Source organism: Schistocerca cancellata, chromosome 4 (genome assembly GCF_023864275.1).
Source record: "Schistocerca cancellata isolate TAMUIC-IGC-003103 chromosome 4, iqSchCanc2.1, whole genome shotgun sequence".
Lineage (NCBI taxonomy): Eukaryota > Metazoa > Arthropoda > Insecta > Orthoptera > Acrididae > Schistocerca > Schistocerca cancellata.
This window is the reverse complement of record NC_064629.1, coordinates 379,393,752-379,414,674: the sequence shown is the minus strand read 5'-3', so window position 1 is coordinate 379,414,674 and position 20,923 is coordinate 379,393,752. Positions and strand designations below refer to the sequence as shown.

Genomic DNA, 20,923 nt, shown 5'->3' with positions numbered 1-20,923 from the left:
GTCATTTTTTTTTGTAATTTCTCGGTACACAGTTCGTGGCTGCGTAATTTCCAGAGAAATGCGTCTTAAAAGTTTTGATGATTTGTTGAATTGTGTTGTCAAACGGTCTGAAGACTGTGTAGTGTGAAATTGTGATAGTCTTTGAACTTATTTGACTGTTCCTGCACCCAGTGCATTAGTCGAGAGACACTTCTTGGCCATAGAAAGCATAAATAGTTAGCGACAGGTGATATCAATCAATGGATGGAGACGGCATTGATAAATTTCAGTGCGTTGTATCTTTGTGTATGTACTACTTTGTTCTATTGTTCTGGTTCACGCTTTCGTTATGTTTTGGAGCTGATTCGCCATATTTATAATTTGTACTTCAGTGTAAATATATTAAGTTATCTTGCAAGTGTGTAGCTTATCCTATCTCTCCATCAACCCGATTCATTTGAGGTAGATAGCTAAAGTGGTGACCCCGTCGTAATCTGAAAACATAACCTTCTGATTGACGCTTGTCAAACGGTGGGCCCAGAGGAATCTTCTCACCGGTATGTTCCCCATTGCCAATGTATGGTAGAGATCAACTCCTGTAACCCAGCACAGTAGATGTGGGAGAAAACAAAGTAGTAGGATGATTCTTTTGTCGACGACCATCTGTGCCCTTCTGGAGTCATTGAATTAGTTTGGGAAACTGCATGGACTGATACACTGGTGTAAATTTCTGCCGAAACTCCGATGGAACCAGCGCTACGAACATTGAACTGATGGTTTTGTTTATCTGTGTTTACTTTTGTTTCTGGAGTAGCTATTCGATCGCGGTGCAGAGCCACCACCATGGACAGTGATTCCAACACACACTCCATCAGTTGTACCACTTTGCCTAGGGGCGTAGCTGGCACTAAACTTGAATTGGGGCTGCTTTACCCATCTTTACTGGTAATGCTCAGTTTGGAGACTTCAACCAAGTCGGTCTGTTTGATAGTGATACAACCTTTAAGCTCTGAATATTCAGTCATATCTCAGCTTTGTTGGCCAAGACTGCCAAGGGTAATTTGGTGTGTGCTGCTAAGACAGTGCTGATTAATGGTAGTAGCTCCTAAACCATAATAACTGACGTTGAAGTTTCAGGCAACAAATCTTTGCCAGTTGTGCCAACATTCGTCTCAGCAACATGTCACCATTTGGTGTCTCTTGTAACAGTTTGTGCAATCTGCTCTCCACAGTTGATGAATACTCTTTGAATAAACCTGCTTTTAGGCTCTCATAACTCTGTGGACTTAACAAGTCCCCTGCTTACCTAAGTTGTGCCTCATCCAAATGTGCCACCACACAATTAAACCTTTCGAGTGAAGATGGGACACCATGTTGCAAAAATATGCTCCCTACCTGCCTGAACTGCAGGTGCGGCCATTTCATCCAGAAGGTGTGACGTTTAAAATTTCTGAAGTTTCTACCTTGAATGGTGGAGACTGTAGTTTCAGCAGGTCATGTACCTCTGATGTGTAACTGGAACTGAGACTTAGCTTATGATGTGATACATCACAGAGTAGATCATGTCCTTACCTTCCACCGAGAGAAAGGAAAGAGAATTTCTGCACCTTTCATAATTTAGCACCCCTGGGAGTCAGGGCTTCAACTGAATTGCTGGCAAAATACGTCATATTCCTGCCGCTGGGCTTAATGTCATTTACAGTGTCAGAAGAGTAATGTTGACAGACATGTACGTGTGCCTATGGGAATGTTTTCTGAACCTGCAGCCCATTTTATGCTCCTACATATTGATTTGGCGGGAGCTCTTCCGTGTTTCGAAAATTACAGCTACATGTTGATAATGGTGAACTGTTTTACCGTTGCCCAGAAGCATTCCCTATTTCCAGTATTTCGGCCGACACTGTGGCTATGACACTACTGGCAGGCTGGTTTACTCGCTATGATATACTGCAAGTAATCGCGTCTGACTGCAGAAGTCAATATGAGACCTGTCTATTTCAAGAGCTGCTACAGACATGAGGCTACAGTCATATTCGAACAACTAGTTACCACCCAGAAAGCAAAAGGTTAGTTGAAAGATTTTACCGATCTCTGAAGGCTGCATTAATGGTGCAGCTCTAAATGGATGGAAGCTCTTTGCGTCTGGTGTTGTTAGGCCATTGATCAGCAGTAAAGGAAGATCTATATTGTTCACGATAGAGTTGGTGTTTCACGAGCATGCATGTCTACCTGCTGCTCTGCTGGCTGACAAACCTACAATCCTAGCTTCGGAGGAGAATATGTAAGATTTTGATAAACGATTAAAACAGAGAATGCCATGGATCAGCAGGCATCCTCCATAACATCATGGCAACAAAGCAGTTTTCGTACACAGTGATATGGCCACATTTTCACATGTCTGACTACTGTATGTCTCCCTTTCCAACAACCATATACAGGTCTATGTCAAGTGCTGCGCAGATTTCTGTACGACTTTGTGATAGATTGGCATGAAAAGCATGAAATGGTCTCCATAGAGCAGCTGAAACCTGCACACTAAATGCGCAGGACAATGGGACATCGAGTGCGGCTGCTACAACCCAGATAGCACAGTAAGCCTGTTTCAAACTTGTTTCCAGATGTAAAGTTCAAGTATATAAGCTTGATCAAAGCTGGAATATTCAGGCCTGTTAGTTGGATTCAAGCTTGAAACAAACATCAAAGTTGGCAGAGTTCGAGCTATATTTCAAGCTTGACTTATCAAGTTTGGCTCCAGCTGTATCTACACACGTGGAATACAGCCTGGTATTTACAGCTTGTTTTAAGCTACAAAATTATTAATCTGAATTTATTGAACCTAATTAATTAAATAAATATCAGAATGTAAATGGTGTGAAAAAAATTATCAAGACGTGTATGTTTAAAATTTTTTATTTTAAAATTGTTTTATTTTAAAATTTAATTATTCTGAAGCCCCTCTGGCCCCAGCACACAGACCAGAGCAGGATCAAATATCACTGACTTCTGCTGGTATAATGATCCTGTAACAGGTAAAAGAAAATGTTAGCCATACCTAAACATAAAAACATAAAGTTGAAACCGATCAACCTAAATATAATTTATGTCCCAGATTAGCAAAATACCTTCAAACTCACTGATGTAGTAAAAATCATTAACTAGTATAAACGTCACTGAGTAAGCAGCTGCTTCTGGTGACTTCATTCCAAAGAGTTTTTAAACTAATTTGAAATAACTTTTTGTTTGAAATGTTTAAAGTAAAGACGACATTTGGGTAATTTTGCGATGACTTCATGAAGAAGCCACACATTACTATTTCTAACAGTTTCAGGGCCATTTAATCTGAATTATAAAGAAACAATTACTTGAAATCATATACACCTCATACTGTAAGCTTATGAGGAAACTACCGTTTAGAAAAATGTAGACGTTTTATTATACCCAATTATATTTTGGTGAGTAAAACTGAATCAAAATGAAATAAAAGATGAAATCGAAATAAATTTAAGAAATTACCAGTTCAGTAGAACTGAAATGTAAAAGAAGGAAAAATGTTCTCCTTGTCATATTTTAATATTGCCTTTTATTAGATTTCAGCCACATTACAAATAACAATAAAAGTAAGAAGTACCAGTAGGCCTTGCAGTATTATTTCACCTAGGGAACAACAAAATTAAGAGCAATTGAAGACCAGTCAAAGCTACGTAAATAAAAAAGACTGACACCTATGTAGTGACTGGTTCTTGATGCACTTTTTCCCATTCACCATGTCATTGCTATTTGTATTCACAAAGAAACTTTTCACACTTCACGATTATTCATTCATGGTGTGACACACACGAGTATTTACAAGTAAACAAATGTAATAGGACAATATATATAAAAAGGCGAGATTTTAAAAAGGTAAAATAACATTAAGTTTTAATTTATTGGTCCCACGTACTAGAGAGCTAGTTTAAAATGACCTCTTTTTACTGAACAACTTGTAATATGTTTTCTTAGCTGGTAATCCATTTCACTTTCATCCAGGTTCAATTTTTCTACGTAAAAGAATATGATATTTCTTTACGTTACGTAATAATATTTAACATTTGTAATATTAACGTACCACTAGAGAAAAATCCACCAGCGTACCTGTAATACTGCTATACCGGGTCTGAAGAAGATATATAGTGTAAGGCAGGGGATGCCACACACTTTCCGAACTATTTTCCAGTATAAAACAAACTTCACAACAGTCAACAATCATTAACGCACGTCACAAAAATAAGGTGGCCGTAAACCTAGCAGAGTCAGTGCAAGGCTTATAAACGCTTGTGGCGCTTCCCATGGACGTCTATGGAAGCTATGCTGCACGCGCATCTGCTGTACAGCCTTCCAGGGAAATTACAGTTTATTTCAAGCTTGGGAAAATTATTTTAATTCAAGCTAAATTTTTACAGCTTGATGTAAACTGTGTAACAGGTTGATTTTTCAGTCTTGAATTTTCAACTGAACCTAAATTCAATATCCACCTTGAAATAAGCTGTGTAACAGGTTGATTTTTCAATCTTGAATTTTCAACTGAACCTAAACTCAATATCCACCTTGAAATAAACTTGAGTGCTAGCTGGGAAACCACTACCTTCTCTGGCCACACAGGTCTCGGACAACAGACCACACCATACCGCCTACAGATCTTCCATCTATTGCATAGCCATTACTCGAACCAGAAGAGCTGTTGACTACCAGTACCCTCATATACCTGGGGCATCGAAATACGAAAGGGAGGCTGGTGTAATGGTAAGTAACATCGATTAGCGGACATAGATGGCAGTGATATGTTTCAGTATGTTTTATCTTTATGTATGTAGTTCCTTGTTCTACTATTCTGGTGCTCACTCTCGATATGTTTTGGCACTAATTCGTCGTATTTGTAATTTGCTTTAGTGTAAATGTATTAAGTTATCTTGCAAATGTGGGGCTTCTATTTCTCGCCATGTTAACATCATCACCCGTTAATTGGGATTTAATTACTTTACTTGCAGTTAATATGGAAGGCAATTTTGGACTGTGAACTATTTTTATGTTAAAATGAAAAGCAATGGCAGCAACGTTAAATCAAGCTGGGGCCTCTTCCATTAAGTGACTGACTTAATTCTGAACTTTTAAGAAAGTAAAGTAGCAACAGCCGACAGTTTTGGCTTCGAGAGCAAATCTTTTGGTAAAATTTGTTACTGACCATGAATTTAAATATGTTTCCTTGTGGAAATTAGTATTAAACTGATTATCGGACCTTGTAATATTGAAATGATTGCAGGTTCTATTGTATTTCACAAACAAAACACTATGGCATATGAAATGGCGCACACAAACTGTAAGAACCAAAAGAAATGCTTCCTTACTTAAGAAAACACACAAAATTATTAACCTGTAAAAGAAGGAGTGGTTTGTAAATGAAAGATGGTTAAACTTTAACAGTATATTATTTTATAGAAATAAAAGTCAATTTACACGATTCGACACAGCAAACATTTTATACCTAATATTTAAGACAAAAGATCAGCTATATGAAATGCGCTATATTCGAATGCACACACTTGGTATTCTAATTTCTAATAACAATTCCAGTTGCAAATAATGAAGTAACAGTCCGAGAAAGATCTTCTATGACCATTTCATTGAATCCACGCAAGACAGTAAAAGAAAAGAGCAAATGAGCAGAGCAAGGAAAGAGATTGTTGCCCTTGTTTCACTATTATTTATACTAATCACACATTATAATCTTTGTATGCTTATCGATATATTATCCAGAGGCGTCTGGCATAGTTAGATTAGTATGGGTAAATTTCTTGTAAAAGTTGGGGATTTATGCTATCAATTCTATTTATTTAAGGTAGAGAGCTGAAAAATTATGACTGTTCCTAGCTCATAAACTCAAGAACGGCTTAGAAGCTTAGCTCTGCTATCAACTGAATAGCATCTCCTGCGGCAACTGAGGTCTGAGTTCCGGGTAATCAACGAATTCGCCAAAAAGATAATTTCGTGTTTAAAAATGACATTTCATTATTTTTTGAGTGTGTATCTTGACAAAAAGCTGAGTACATGTCACTGGGCTGTTGCCTTTCAACGAAGAGTCAATGAAGACAAATAGTATGTGGCTCGGTCAGTCATTTTCTTACCAGTACTTCGACTAGGCTCTAGGCCTACTATATAGGCCGTTAACTGAATCACTAAAAACACCAAAAGAAAACGCAAAAAACACTTCATCGTCTTCAAGAAAGAACATTATATAGAAGCGAAGCCTTCGCATTTCTTGTTTTTGTTTATCTTTAGTATGTTTACGAATTAATAATCAACTAACAATAACATAGAGGTATTACGAATCGATTGTAGTAATGCAGGAAGCAGAGTTCCATGAAACCAGAGATGTTTCTGAACGAAGCTTAACGGGAGGAGCGCGAAATTCAGCATTCGCCGGAATAGGGATCCATATTTAGTCGAATAAGAATGTGGAGGAAAATGTTCACTTTCCTGATGACTCTTTCTTGGAGGCTTGTTAGCCTCTTTATCGACAGCTTTCCTCGAGATTTTACGGAAGGAGTAAGACTGATCATTTTGTATTTGCTTTTATCACATTACTGTTCATAAAGGTACGTAATTTAGTAGCTAATACTTGCTGAACTCACTCTCATTTTTTAATGACTTATTTACTGATAGTACCTGTGACTAGGCTTCTGATATTAAACGAGTTTTTGTAAATGTCTTTCGTAGACTTTTAAGGCAAATATCACAATGCCACAAATTAGCTTTAGGATGTTGACTAGTCAAGACGCAATCTGATTAAATGTTCGTACACAGAAAAATTAATTTACTCGAACATGAAGATCAGCCGCTTATTTCACGCAGACGATTTTAGCATAGTGTATGGTACTGATTGAACCGAGCGAGTTTTTAATACTTATATTCGCATTTCTTTGAGTGAAACAATAAAACAAGCACTAGATTATGGAACGAGTCGCATTTTTTACAGTAAGAATAGCAACACTACAGGCAAATATACACATACATGTACATCACATATGATGTTTACATGTTTCATAATTATGAATCGACAGTTTAAATATTATTACAAATGAGTCATGTGTTATGGTTTCATCCACGAGTGCTTACAGTTAACGTATGTCCACAGTGTTAAAAGTCTTACACAAATACATTATCGTGTACAACAGATGAAGGAGCGAAGAAAGGTTTAACATCTCTTATCAGGACAAAGTAGTAGGGGCTGAGAATCTTTTTGACTCGTGGCCCTATAAAGTTGTCATTGTGGATTTCTGACTTACAGTTTCTTCACAATCTTGATTTGTGGAGCAATTTTGACTCACAGACAGTTTCAAAGGTCAGAAAGTATTTCATTTAAAATGACAAACTATATCACTAGACAATAATATTACAATGTAAACAACAGACTCATGAGAGAGAGCCTCAGCAAGACAGAACTTCAGTTCCATTGTATTATAATGAATTATATAACATCAGATTAATTTGGTACTATTCAAATGTTGTTGTGTTTCCAGCCAGATGGCAACTTTTAAATACCATAGTGTCTCCATGAATGTCATACCCATCGTCTGCTGGTGATGCACAACCCTTAGACTATTTTTATTGAGACACAGCCACCACCTCCCCCTGGTTGTTAGTGATGTTGATGACCTCTTGGTCACTTCTAATTTTAACAAAATCCTTTATGAGGCTCCGTTAATAGCCATCAGTTATGTACAGCAACTAGAGAAAGAGAAATTCCCAACGTTGGCACACAGTCACAATGGAAAACATACACAATGTTGTCAGTAACTACTGGGAGAGAATGAAAAAGAAAGCCATAATATTAAGGATTAGTGACAATGTCAACAACAAGGGTGATTGATGTTAGCTCAGTTTGGTGGGGAACCGAGTATTAGGGGTATACACAAAAAGTTTACCTGGCTGCAGACTACATGCAAGCAGAGTTAATAATGTACACACAATGAATATAAAACGGACCTCACTCCCATTTCTAGCACAAATGAGACCTTGGTTAGTTAGTTAGTCAGTTGCATGCTGTATGGATCACCTGCATGATAAATAGTAATGACATGCAAGTCATTTTTTATTCATATCACAAATTATTTTGAACATATACTTACATGCTCACCATTTCTAAGTCTTTCTTTAAGTATATGGATATGAGTTAGTAACTCTTACCCATCACCTTTTACACTTACAAATAACAGAAATTCTTCTATGGAATGGAAGGAGTTTTCAAGGAGAAACTTATTCAATTTGTTTTCAAATTTTATTTTGATGTCTGTGACATTTTGTATCACTGAGTAAGAGACCAAAAGTTTTGGTTGCAGCATTGTGCACCCGTTTTGTGCTACAGACAACATTACTGTGGAATAATTAATGTTATTTTTTCTTCTGTTATTGAAACTATCTATATCATTGCTCCTTTTGAATTACAGTGTATAATTTACAACAAACTTCACGAGAGAATAAACACATTGTGAAGCAGTAGTCAAAATGCCACACTTTTTTTTCTTAAATATAAGTTCTCCTAGAGCATTATTCCAATTGGCATTATTGTATTAAATATGCAAAATATGTCAACTTGCTAATTTGTCTCTCCCCAAGATTTTCAGTGATTCTACTTGCAAATATAGCTAAACTAAGTGGCTTGATGAGTTCCAAAATATGCTTTTCCAGTTTCAGTTCTCATCAATATCAACACCTAAAAGTTTTTAAGCTACTCTATTTATTATTTCCTCATCATGTGTCACACTTGTTGGTGTAGTACTTCTAGAAGTAAAGAACTGAGTATGCTGTTTCTTTTTAGAATTGAGAGCAAGACTGTTCCCAGAAAACCAGTCAATGATACTTGAAACTTTAAAACAATTCTCTTTAATTTTTTAGTCTCAGTTGCACATTTTTGAATAGATGTAGTATAAACCAATATAGTTGCATCAGTAACCTGTTATGTCTATGTAAGAACTGCATATCAGAGTAATGTGTTTTGCAACTGTGGCCAATATTTTAAATTGGTATCTGGTACACTTTTTATAATTTTTCCATAAGGCCCTCTCTTGTTAAGCTCATGACATCCCCACCACTCGCCACCCCTGCTTTCTTTCTGCTCTCTCAATCACTCTTGCTCCAGTTTCCCAATCCTCCTTTTCCTCTGCCCCTCTCCCATAGCCCCACTAGATACCAATTTAAAACAGTGAATACAGTTGCAAAACACAGTACTCTCATATGAGGTTCTGACACAGGTACAATAGGTTGCTGATGCAACTGTGTAGGTGAATTCTACATTTATGTACAATTTTCTATATTTATTGTAAAGTAATAGACAGTACATTCTTTTACTTTGTTTTAGATCTGAAGGTGATCCAGAGATATTTAAACATGTCATGTTTTCAAAAATTTTGCAGCTATACCTATTGACTTTTAAGAGCAGTGTTTACCATTTCTTCTGTTGCTGTATACATGTTGCTTAGTTAGTTACATGATAAATAATATGCTTGGTTTGATTATAATACTAATGTCATCTGCAAAAAGAACTAATCCTGCTTGTTGTATATTAAATGGGAGCTTGTTTTCATACGTAAGTTACAATAGTGGGCCAAAGATTAAGCCTTGGGCATCCCTGTATGTTTTTTCTCTTCAGGCAAAACAATTTCCTCTGATTACATTGGCTGAATTACGAAGTACAAATTTTCCAGTTTTTTGGTTAGATATGGCGTTATACACTCCTGGAAATTGAAATAAGAACACCGTGAATTCATTGTCCCAGGAAGGGGAAACTTTATTGACACATTCCTGGGGTCAGATACATCACATGATCATACTGACAGAACCACAGGCACATAGACACAGGCAACAGAGCATGCACAATGTCGGCACTAGTACAGTGTATATCCACCTTTCGCAGCAATGCAGGCTGCTATTCTCCCATGGAGACGATCGTAGAGATGCTGGATGTAGTCCTGTGGAACGGCTTGCCATGCCATTTCCACCTGGCGCCTCAGTTGGACCAGCGTTCGTGCTGGACGTGCAGACCGCGTGAGACGATGCTTCATCCAGTCCCAAACATGCTCAATGGGGGACAGATCCGGAGATCTTGCTGGCCAGGGTAGTTGACTTACACCTTCTAGAGCACGTTGGGTGGCACGGGATACATGCGAACGTGCATTGTCCTGTTGGAACAGCAAGTTCCCTTGCCGGTCTAGGAATGGTAGAACGATGGGTTCGATGACGGTTTGGATGTACCGTGCACTATTCAGTGTCCCCTCGACGATCACCAGTGGTGTACGGCCAGTGTAGGAGATCGCTCCCCACACCATGATGCCGGGTGTTGGCCCTGTGTGCCTTGGTCGTATGCAGTCCTGATTGTGGCGCTCACCTGCACGGCGCCAAACACGCATACGACCATCATTGGCACCAAGGCAGAAGCGACTCTCATCGCTGAAGACGACACGTCTCCATTCGTCCCTCCATTCACACCTGTCGCGACACCACTGGAGGCGGGCTGCACGATGTTGGGGCGTGAGCGGAAGACGGCCTAATGGTGTGCGGGACCATAGCCCAGCTTCATGGAGACGGTTGCGAATGGTCCTCGCCGATACCCCAGGAGCAACAGTGTCCCTAATTTGCTGGGAAGTGGCGGTGCGGTCCCCTACGGCACTGCGTAGGATCCTACTGTCTTGGCGTGCATCCGTGCGTCGCTGCGGTCTGGTCCCAGGTCGACGGGCACGTGCATACCAGTGTTAAAGACTGCGATGGAGCTCCGTATGCCACGGCAAACTGGCTGACACTGATGGCGGCGGTGCACAAATGATGCGCAGCTAGTGCCATTCGACGGCCAACACCGCGGTTCCTGGTGTGTCGGCTGTGCTGTGCGTGTGATCATTGCTTGTACAGCCCTCTTGCAGTGTCCGGAGCAAGTATGGTGGGTCTGACACACCGGTGTCAATGTGTTCTTTTTTCCATTTCCAGGAGTGTACATTGGTTGGCTATACCATCAATCTCATAAAACCCCAGTTTACCAAAGAGAATTTTGTGATTCACACAGTCAAATGCCTTGAAAGAGAACAGAAAGTACAAGCCACTACATAAAGAATGCAGCATTTGTTTTTCAAAAGATTAATAAAAAGACATCTGCAATGTCTCTGAACCTGCTCAGAAAAATAGGGCTACTCATCAAAATATTACCTACTTTTAGTGCTGCCACACGGCTGCACGCTCAAGAGCTTTTCATCAGCAGTATACATTGGGAATGTCTACATTGACATACAACTGTCATCATCCCCTCAGGTGAAAGATCCTTACATTTCTCTACTTGCTCTAATCACAAATTCTGTTCCCAGTATCTTCCACTCAGAGGACAGGTAAAAGTGTGCGATCAGTAGGTAATAGAATTGTTGATGTCATTGGATGATACTTTTCTATATCAGTATGTTCCTCATGTTTAATTTTAATGGACACTTTTTTTGTTGAAAACAATTTTTTCCCTTCACTGGTGTTTGGTAATGGTGAAAAATTTAATGTTTTTTTAAATGTGATCATTTTGCATTCAGCTGTTAGAGTTAGAGTTATTTTGTGATTGCAGTTGTAACACACACACACACACACACACACACACACACACACACACACATATATATATATATATATATATATATATATATATATATATATATATATATATATATAGTACCCACTCCTTGGTGCTACAGTCCATGTAGGGCCTTTGTCTCCTGGACAATCTCTGCCCACTCTTCTCTGCTGGCTGCCTTGGCTCTTCATCTTCTCTCATTCTTCTCAAGTCCTCATCCAAGTTGTCTAGCCATCTGGTCTTTGGTCTGCCCCTTATATGGTGTCCACCCGGTTTTTCTTTGAAAACTTTCTTGATTGTGCTGCTCTCCACCATTCCATCTACATGTCCCAACCAACGTAGTCTGTTACTCTTTATTTCTGTCACAATATCTGGTTTGTTGTATAGCCCTCTGACCTTATTATTTATGATTCTCCAAAATTCCCAATCATTTACTGGCCTGAAGATTTTCCTAAGTATCTTCCTTTCCCATCTCTGCAACAACTCCTCATCATTTTGTGTCATTGTCCACATCTCTGAACCATACATCACAACAGGTTTCACTACTGTACAATATGCTGTCAGTTTCAGATTCCTCCTAAGGCTTCTTGCTTTAAATATTTTAATCAGTGAAAAGTAGTTCCTGTTACAAGCTGTAATCCTTTCATGCATTTCTTCTTTCATATCATTATTCTCAGTTACCAGTGACCCAAGGTATTTAAAGCTCTCACAGCATTCATATTCTTTCCCTTTCAAAGTTATGCTTCTTTCTCGTTCACTATACCTTTTCCCAGATGTTAACATATACTTGGCCTTTGACTGATCAACTGTCAGCCCCATCTCCACTCCATACCTTTCTAATTTTTCAAGCTAGGTCCTATTTTCTCCTGGATAACAGAACAATATCATCTGCATGTGCAAGATCCTGTGTCACTCTGTTAAACAGTGTTCCCCCAGGGTTGCCGCTTTGTGTCTTTTGGAATACCCTCTCCAAGATGACATTAAACAGAATAGTGGAGAGCACACCACCCCGTCTCAACCCTTGGTTAACTTCACATGCCTTTGATAAAGTGCCCTCAAACTTTACTTCACATACTGTTCTTCTCAAAGTCATTTGAACGTCTTGTTACTTTTATGAGTACTCCTGCCTCTTGCATTGCCTTCCAGAGTTGATCTCTTTTGATACTATCATAAGCTTGTTTGAAATCAATGAACAGCTGGTGGACATCGATGTTGCACTCATAACATTTTTTAAGAATCTGTCTGATAGTAAAAATTTGATCTGTAATGAATCTATTAGTCCTGAAACCACACTGTTAGTCTTGTAGATACCCTTCTATTTATATTCTGACTCACTCCACCATGATTTTTCCTAATATTTTATATCCTATACAGAGCAGTGAAATTTGTCTATAATTCACACAGTTGGCTTTGTCATGTTTCTTATGTGTAGAGCAGAGTATTGCTGTATTCCACTGTTCCGGCATATTTTCTTTCCACCATATTTCCACTATAACCCCATAAAAAACCCTTATTAGTTTTTCTCCACCATATTTTATCATTTCTGCTTTAATATTGTCTTCTCCCAGGGCTTTATTGTTTTAAGAGCCTTGATACTAGCTTTAACGTCTTCCAGTGCAGGTTCCTTGACAGATTCCTGGTACTCTTTTTCTCTGTTTACTTCCTGCTCCACCTCTTTTACCATAGCAGCCTCTACTTCACCTTCATTTTCAATTCTTTATTCAGCAGTTTGCTATAGTACTCCACCCATCTGTCTATAAATGTGATCTTTTCCTCCAGTCAGATTTCCCTCCTTATCTTTCAGAAAACTGCTCTGGGTTGGAACTCTTTTTTTATATCTTTCACTATCATACAGAATTTCCTTGTTTCCTGAGCAGTTTTTCTCTTTCTAATTCATCAATCCACTGTTTTTTAAATTCTCTCTTTTTCCTCCTACATTCCTTGTCTGCTTTCTTTCTCTTCTCCTGGTGTTCTTCTACAGTAATTATTGTTCTACTCTGCAGCATTCTTTTTCTTGCCTCATTCCTTTCTTCTATTTTTCTCCTACAATCTTCATCAAACCAGACCTAGGTTCTCAATTGCTTCTTTCTACCCAGTACAGTTTTGACTGTCTTCTGTATTATACCTTTGACCATTTCCTGTCTTTCTTCAGTAGACTCTCCCAACCAATCTTTGGCTTCATTAATCTATTTGTCAAAACAGTTTTATACTGTTGTACTGTATTCTCATGATTTCTTAACTTGGAATCATCGAACCTTGGCACAATAGTTTTCTTGGCCTGTGTGGAGTTGGCTATCCTCTGTTTGTGTTTGATTCTCACCGAATAGTGATCACTATCTCCATGTGCACCATGACAACTATCCACTTCTAATATATCTAAAGCATGTCATCTATCTATGAGTACGCGATCAATCTGATTTTTTGTAATCCCATCTTGGGAGCACCATGTAACTTTCCTTATATCCTTCCTTTGCATTTACGTGCTTTTAATAATCATCTTATTGCCCTTGGCAAAATCAGTAGGCTGATACCATTGTCATTAGAAGGTTCATGCAGACTCTCTTTACCAGCTGCTTTCCTATATGTAATTTCTCTTCCTACTTGAGCATTGAAGTCCTGCATAATCCCCTTAACACCATGCTTTTCCACCCTTGCTATTTCCTGTTCCAGTTGCTAATGGAATATAGCTTTTTCCATCGGCTCTGTATCTTCTGTTGGGGCATACATACATATGAAGGATACATTGAAGAAGTGGGCTTTCATTTGTAGTACACTGATTCTTTCACCAACAGGCTTAAATTTCAATATGGCAGCATTATGAGCATTATCAATGAGAAAAGTTGTGCCTCCATTTCCTCTGCCTCCACTGCTGCAGAAAAATGTGTATGTCCCAGGTGCCACTATTCCACTTCCTTTCCATTTCACCTCTTGTATTGCACTATCATAACATTATATTTCTTCAGTTCCGTTTTCAGGTTCTGCAGTCCTCCAGTCTTGTTCAGTGTTCTCACATTCCATGTTGTTAAATACCAATTCATATGCCATTTCCGTTACCAAGGTCGTTTATCTGTTACATCTGTTTGGCATCCATTGTCCTTTGGTTCCATACTGAGCTCTTTTTTCTGGGGTAGGGTTGTTGTATATATTTTTTTGCTATTGATGGTGATGATGATTAATCTATTCGCTGCTTCTTTTTTAGGTTATGCATTAACACTTATTCCTCATGTCAGCTTTAACTCCTTTTTCTGCGGTGAAAATGTTAACATCCAAGTACAGACAGAGGGCAGTTTGTACTATTAGGCGAGGCTGATCACAATTCATCTGGTATCTAAATACATACATTGTAGGATTTCTATACCATACTGTCCCTTCTATGTTTACAGATATTGGTTGCCATTCACAATTATTCACAGCTTGTTCTCATGTTTGTTACAGTGTCTCTGAGCTGTTGTTTGTTGTTGTTGTTGTTGTTGTTGTCTTCAGCCCTGAGACTGGTTTGATGCAGCTTTCCATGCTACTCTATCCTGTGCAAGCTCCTTCATCTCCCAGTACCTACTGCAACCTACATCCTTCTGAATCAGCTTAGTGTATTCATCTCTTGGTCTCCCTCTACGATTTTTACCCTCCACGCTGCCCTCCAATGCTAAATTGGTGATCCCTTGAGGCTTCAGAATATGCCCTACCAACCAATCGCTTCTTCTAGTCAAGTTGTGCCACAAATTTCTAATCTCTCCAATTCTCTTCAGTACCGCCTCATTAGTTATGTGATCTACCCATCTAATCTTCAGCATTCTTCTGTAGCACCACATTTCGAAAGCTTCTATTCTCTTCTTGTCCAAACTATTTATCGTCCATGTTTCACTTCCATACATGGCTACACTCCATACAAATACTTTCAGAAACAACTTCCTGACACTTAAATCTATACTCGATGTTAACAAATTTCTCTTCTTCAGAAACGCTTTCCATGCCATTGCCAGTCTACATTTTATATCCTCACTACTTCGACCATCATCAGTTGTTTGATATGGTATTTAATTTGTTACTTGTCATTTCCCTTATATTCTGAACCAACTTAAAACACCTAACTGGTCATACATGGTTCTTCTTGCAAATAGTATCTACTCATGTTTGTTGTGAATCACAGAAATTTGTTACAATTATTTCTGATAAATCTTTTTATTTTTATCAATAGTGGTACCTTATTTATATTAATATACTTTTTCAATAGTAAGAGAGATTCAGTTACAATATTATAGTAGATATTTTATGTAAGAACTATTACGCCATGTTTATAGTTCTCAGTTTATGGTATACAAGTTACCTTATACATATTTTATAACTGAAGATCTAAGACCTAGAGTCCTGAGTACTTGGTAGTGCGAGATGTTATACCATTCTGATTTTAAATGTTGCTCTTAACTGATAAATGCGTTTAGTCATTTTTAGAGTAATTTTCAGTCACAGTCTTGCAATTATCATTTATGCTTAAATTTGTCTGCTGGTATGCTCTTATTATTTTTGTGGAGTGAAACCATTACCATGTTATGAAATTGTTGTTGTAAAATGATGGCTTACATGTACATCTTGTTAACAAATATAGGTATTAATGGGTCATTTATTACTTCCCCTAATGTAAACATGGAAAATAATATTCACTGTCTCACTGGTGATGACACAATATGTACTGATATGCTGCCACATCAGCTCCCCGCCCCCCCCCCTTTTTTTTTTTTTTTTTTTTTTAAAGAGCTGAAGACCATGTTTGGCTAAAATGGTGACTTGAAATGACGTGAAAGTCACTGTCTCCTTTCCTCCCTAAGCAATTCTTTTGGGGGAGGTGGCCAGCTGTATTGTGGCTGGCCACAGGAGCAGAACACAGCTGGGCCATTTCTCAGTGACTTGCATTGGCAGAGCACAGAGAGTATCATGACAATAACAGTTTGCCATATCCTGCCATAGCCTACACATGTGATCTTACACAGACTGAACAAGAAGCTATCCATTGGCCAGACTGCCCAATCTCCTGAAATGGGTTAACCTATGGACACAGTGTCATTGATGTGAAACTAGGAGCTCCTCTCACCTGCAGAAATGTGTACCTCACTATGCTGCCAGAGCCTGTACAAAGAGGTGCTTGGATGGAAGGTGCTAGAAGCTCAGAGGCATTGCTGTTGGTGTAGACACCTGTGAATCCATTTTAGGGATGCTGCAAGTAACGAGTGCTCAATCGTCCATATGCACAGGCTTCAGGCGTTTAATTAGCACAGTGTCCCACTTGCTGCACTTGTCAATGATGAACGTTTTTACCCCTTCTAGAAAAGATCCTAAAAGGTCCAGAGTTGGGAGAAGAGAGCAGATGCTGTACTGAATCATCTCTTAACCTTACGAACTGACAGCTTTTCAAGAATTTGTGTATCAAAACTTTCCAGTCGCCATGTCTAATCAGATTGAAAGGCCTGTACAGAATTTGTAGAAACCTCATATGATGGTGGCAGTAGCAGTGTAGGCATGATAATGTTGCCAGGCACTCATAGCTGTTCCCCATATACCATCTGTGTGGCCAAACAGTGCATGTCTTCCTTAATTGCCATGCGTAATCTAAACAGCAATAGTGGCAAGGCATCAAACGATGATGACTCATGCCATCTTTAAGGTGCAGTGCATTTGCTCCACCATCCTCTTGCTGGTGGGATGGTAGCTAGTTGTGGAAAGATACTTGCTCAGACAGAGCTGAAGCAATTCTTCAAACAAATGCCATCAAACTGTGAGCACCTGTCAGTTATAACTGTGTGATGTTTGCCAGACCTTGCAAACCATGACTGCACTAAAGTCCTGGTCACTGATTAAGTGGAAGTAGAAATTTATTTTATGAACTTCTTATGTACTGCCAGTTTCAGCATTACATTGATGCTATCTTCAGGCCCCTGTACAATGAGTAGAACAAATGTACAATTATAAAAAATAAAGAACATACATTAACAATTGACAGGTATCATGTTAACTATGTGAGTGGCTCAAAAAGACTTATTGTATATCATTAAAACTATATGTAACATTAGAGCAAATATGCTTCTGCCTATGTCATGCTGTTGTTAATAGTTTTCACTGTTTTACTTGAATATACGATGATAGATGAAAATATGTATATGCTATTACTCATAAATCTGTAACATACAGTTGCAATAGGCCATGAAACACATCAAATGCACTGCATACAATCATATGTAGAGTAGAAGAATATTTTTTTAAAATAATTAACTAATATAAATAAATAATAAAATAAAGTAAAATACATACATAAGTTACATATATGTAGCCTAGGTCGTATTATGTGTGGTATGACAAATAGCTGCCACAATATTAATGGTAAAAAGCGTAAAAGAGTTTGTCTTAAAACCCAATTGCATTCACGAATTAAATCAATGTAATCGTACTATAAAAATCATCCAACACCTAGTCACCATAGGTATTTCATTACAACCCCTATGTAAGACCATCCCACACTGTGCTGAGTGGATTAATGCAACGGCAGTAGCTGCCTTATATAGTCATAGTTACAAAGATTGTATGCAGTGCATTTGATGTGTTGTATGGCCTATTACAACTGCGTGGTATGGATTTATGAATAATAGCGTATACATATGTTCATCTATCATGCTAGATTTGAGTAAAACTGTGAAAACTCTTTAACAACAGCATGACATAGGCAGATGTATATTGTCCTAACATAACATATAGTTTTAATAATACACTCCTGGAAATTGAAATAAGAACACTGTGAATTCATCGTCCCAGGAAGGGGAAACTTTATTGACACATTCCTGGGGTCAGATACATCACATGATCACACTGACAGAACCACAGGCACATAGACACAGGCAACAGAGCATGCACAATGTCGGCACTAGTACAGTGTATATCCACCTTTCGCAGCAATGCAGGCTGCTATTCTCCCATGGAGACGATCGTAGAGATGCTGGATGTAGTCCTGTGGAACGGCTTGCCATGCCATTTCCACCTGGCGCCTCAGTTGGACCAGCGTTCGTGCTGGACGTGCAGACCGTGTGAGACGACGCTTCATCCAGTCTCAAACATGCTCAATGGGGGACAGATCCGGAGATCTTGCTGGCCAGGGTAGTTGACTTACACCTTCTAGAGCACGTTGGGTGGCACGGGATACATGCGGACGTGCAGTGTCCTGTTGGAACAGCAAGTTCCCTTGCCGGTCTAGGAATGGTAGAACGATGGGTTCGATGACGGTTTGGATGTACCGTGCACTATTTAGTGTCCCCTCGACGATCACCAGTGGTGTACGGCCAGTGTAGGAGATCGCTCCCCACACCATGATGCCGGGTGTTGGCCCTGTGTGCCTCAGTCATATGCAGTCCTGATTGTGGCGCTCAGCTGCACGGCGCCAAACACGCATACGACCATCATTGGATCCAAGGCAGAAGCGACTCTCATCGCTGAAGACGACACGTCTCCATTCGTCCCTCCATTCACGCCTGTCGCGACACCACTGGAGGCGGGCTGCATGATGTTGGGGCGTGAGCGGAAGACGGCCTAACGGTGTGCGGGACCGTAGCCCAGCTTCATGGAGACGGTTGCGAATGGTCTTCGCCGATACCCCAGGAGCAACAGTGTCCCTAATTTGCTGGGAAGTGGCGGTGCGGTCCCCTACGGCACTGCGTAGGATCCTACGATCTTGGCGTGCAGCCGTGCGTCGCTGCGGTCTGGTCCCAGGTCGACGGGCACGTGCACCTTCCGCCGACCACTGGCGACAACATCGATGTACTGTGGAGACCTCACGCCCCACGTGTTGAGCAATTCGGCGGTACGTCCACCCGGCCTCCCGCATGCCCACTATACACCCTCGCTCAAAGTCCGTCAACTGCACATACGGTTCACGTCCACGCTGTCGTGGCATGCTACCAGTGTTAAAGACTGCGATGGAGCTCCGTATGCCACGGCAAACTGGCTGACACTGACGGTGGCGGTGCACAAATGCTGCGCAGCTAGCGCCATTCGACGGCCAACACCGCGGTTCCTGGTGTGTCGGCTGTGCCGTGCGTGTGATCATTGCTTGTAGAGCCCTCTCGCAGTGTCCGGAGCAAGTATGGTGGGTCTGACACACCGGTGTCAATGTGTTCTTTTTTCCATTTCCAGGAGTGTATGTCTTTTTGAGCCACTTACATAGTTAACATGATACCTGTCAATTGTTAACTTATGTTCTATATTTTTTATTATAGTACATTTGTTCTACTCATTGTACAGGGGCTTGAAGATGGCATCAATGTAATGCCAAAACTGGTAGCACATAAGAAGTTCATAAAATAAATTTCTGCAATACATATGGCTGTTGGTAAATTATTGCATCAAGAAATACATGCCACCCATTGTCCCACGGTCCATAATGGATCAACGAAGATTACACCACTTATTGCTCAAACTACCCATTTCTAAGCCAAAAATATCCTTTTAGAATGGTAAGAGTTACCCCAAAATATAATACCATATGACATAAGCGAATGAAAATAAGCAAAGTAGACTAATTCTTGTGTTGAACGATCACTCACTTCTGATACCGTTCAAATAGTACAAATGGCAGTATTAAGTCTTTGAACAAGATCCTGAATGTGGGCTTCCCATGACAGCTTACTATCTATCTGAACTCCTAGAAATTTGAACTGTTCAGTTAGTTCACTAATCATCTTCCCATTCTGTGAAATTAAAACATCAAGTTTTGTTGAATTGTTTGTTGTTGTTGTTGTGGTCTTCAGTCCTGAGACTGGTTTGATGCAGCTCTCCATGCCACTCTATCCTGTGCAAGCCTCTTCATCTCCCAGTACCTACTGCAACCTACATCCTTCTGAATCTGCTTAGTGTATTGATCTCTTGGTCTCCCTCTACGATTTTTACCCTCCACGCTGCCCTCCAATGCTAAATTTGTGATCCCTCGATGCCTCAGAACATGTCCTACCAACCGATCCCTTCTTCTAGTCAAGTTGTGCCACAAACTTCTCTTCTCCCCAATCCTGTTCAATACCTCCTCATTAGTTACGTGATCTACCCACCTTATCTTCAGAATTCTTCTGTAGCACCACATTTCGAAAGCTTCTATTCTCTTCTTGTCCAAACTAGTTATCGTCCATGTCTCACTTCCATACATGGCTACACTCCATACAAATACTTTCAGAAACGACTTCCTGACACCTAAATCTATATTCGATGTTAACAAATTTCTCTTCTTCAGAAACGCTTTCCTTGCCATTGCCAGTCTACATTTTATATCCTCTCTACTTCGACCATCAT

The 20,923-nt window shown here is 39.6% G+C and overlaps 1 protein-coding gene across 1 annotated transcript; it reads right to left on the bottom strand.

The window, feature by feature from the left end:
- Positions 1-2,916: 2,916 nt before the first annotated feature.
- LOC126184213 (uncharacterized) lies at positions 2,917-12,427 on the bottom strand. Its single transcript, XM_049926581.1, has 2 exons — positions 11,770-12,427; positions 2,917-2,999 (listed from the first exon to the last, which is right to left on the bottom strand). The coding sequence occupies exons 1-2, from the start codon at positions 12,425-12,427 to the stop codon at positions 2,917-2,919; spliced, it is 741 nt and encodes a 246-aa protein (XP_049782538.1).
- Positions 12,428-20,923: the final 8,496 nt, after the last annotated feature.

Coding starts and splice junctions, on each gene's coding strand:
- LOC126184213 (XM_049926581.1), bottom strand. CDS start 12,427: ATGGGGCTGACAGTTGATCAGTCAAAGGCCAAGTATATGTTAACATCT. Junction 3,000..11,769: donor AAGGCAGCCAGCAGAGAAGA/GTGGGCAGAGAT, acceptor TACCTGTTACAG/GATCATTATACCAGCAGAAG.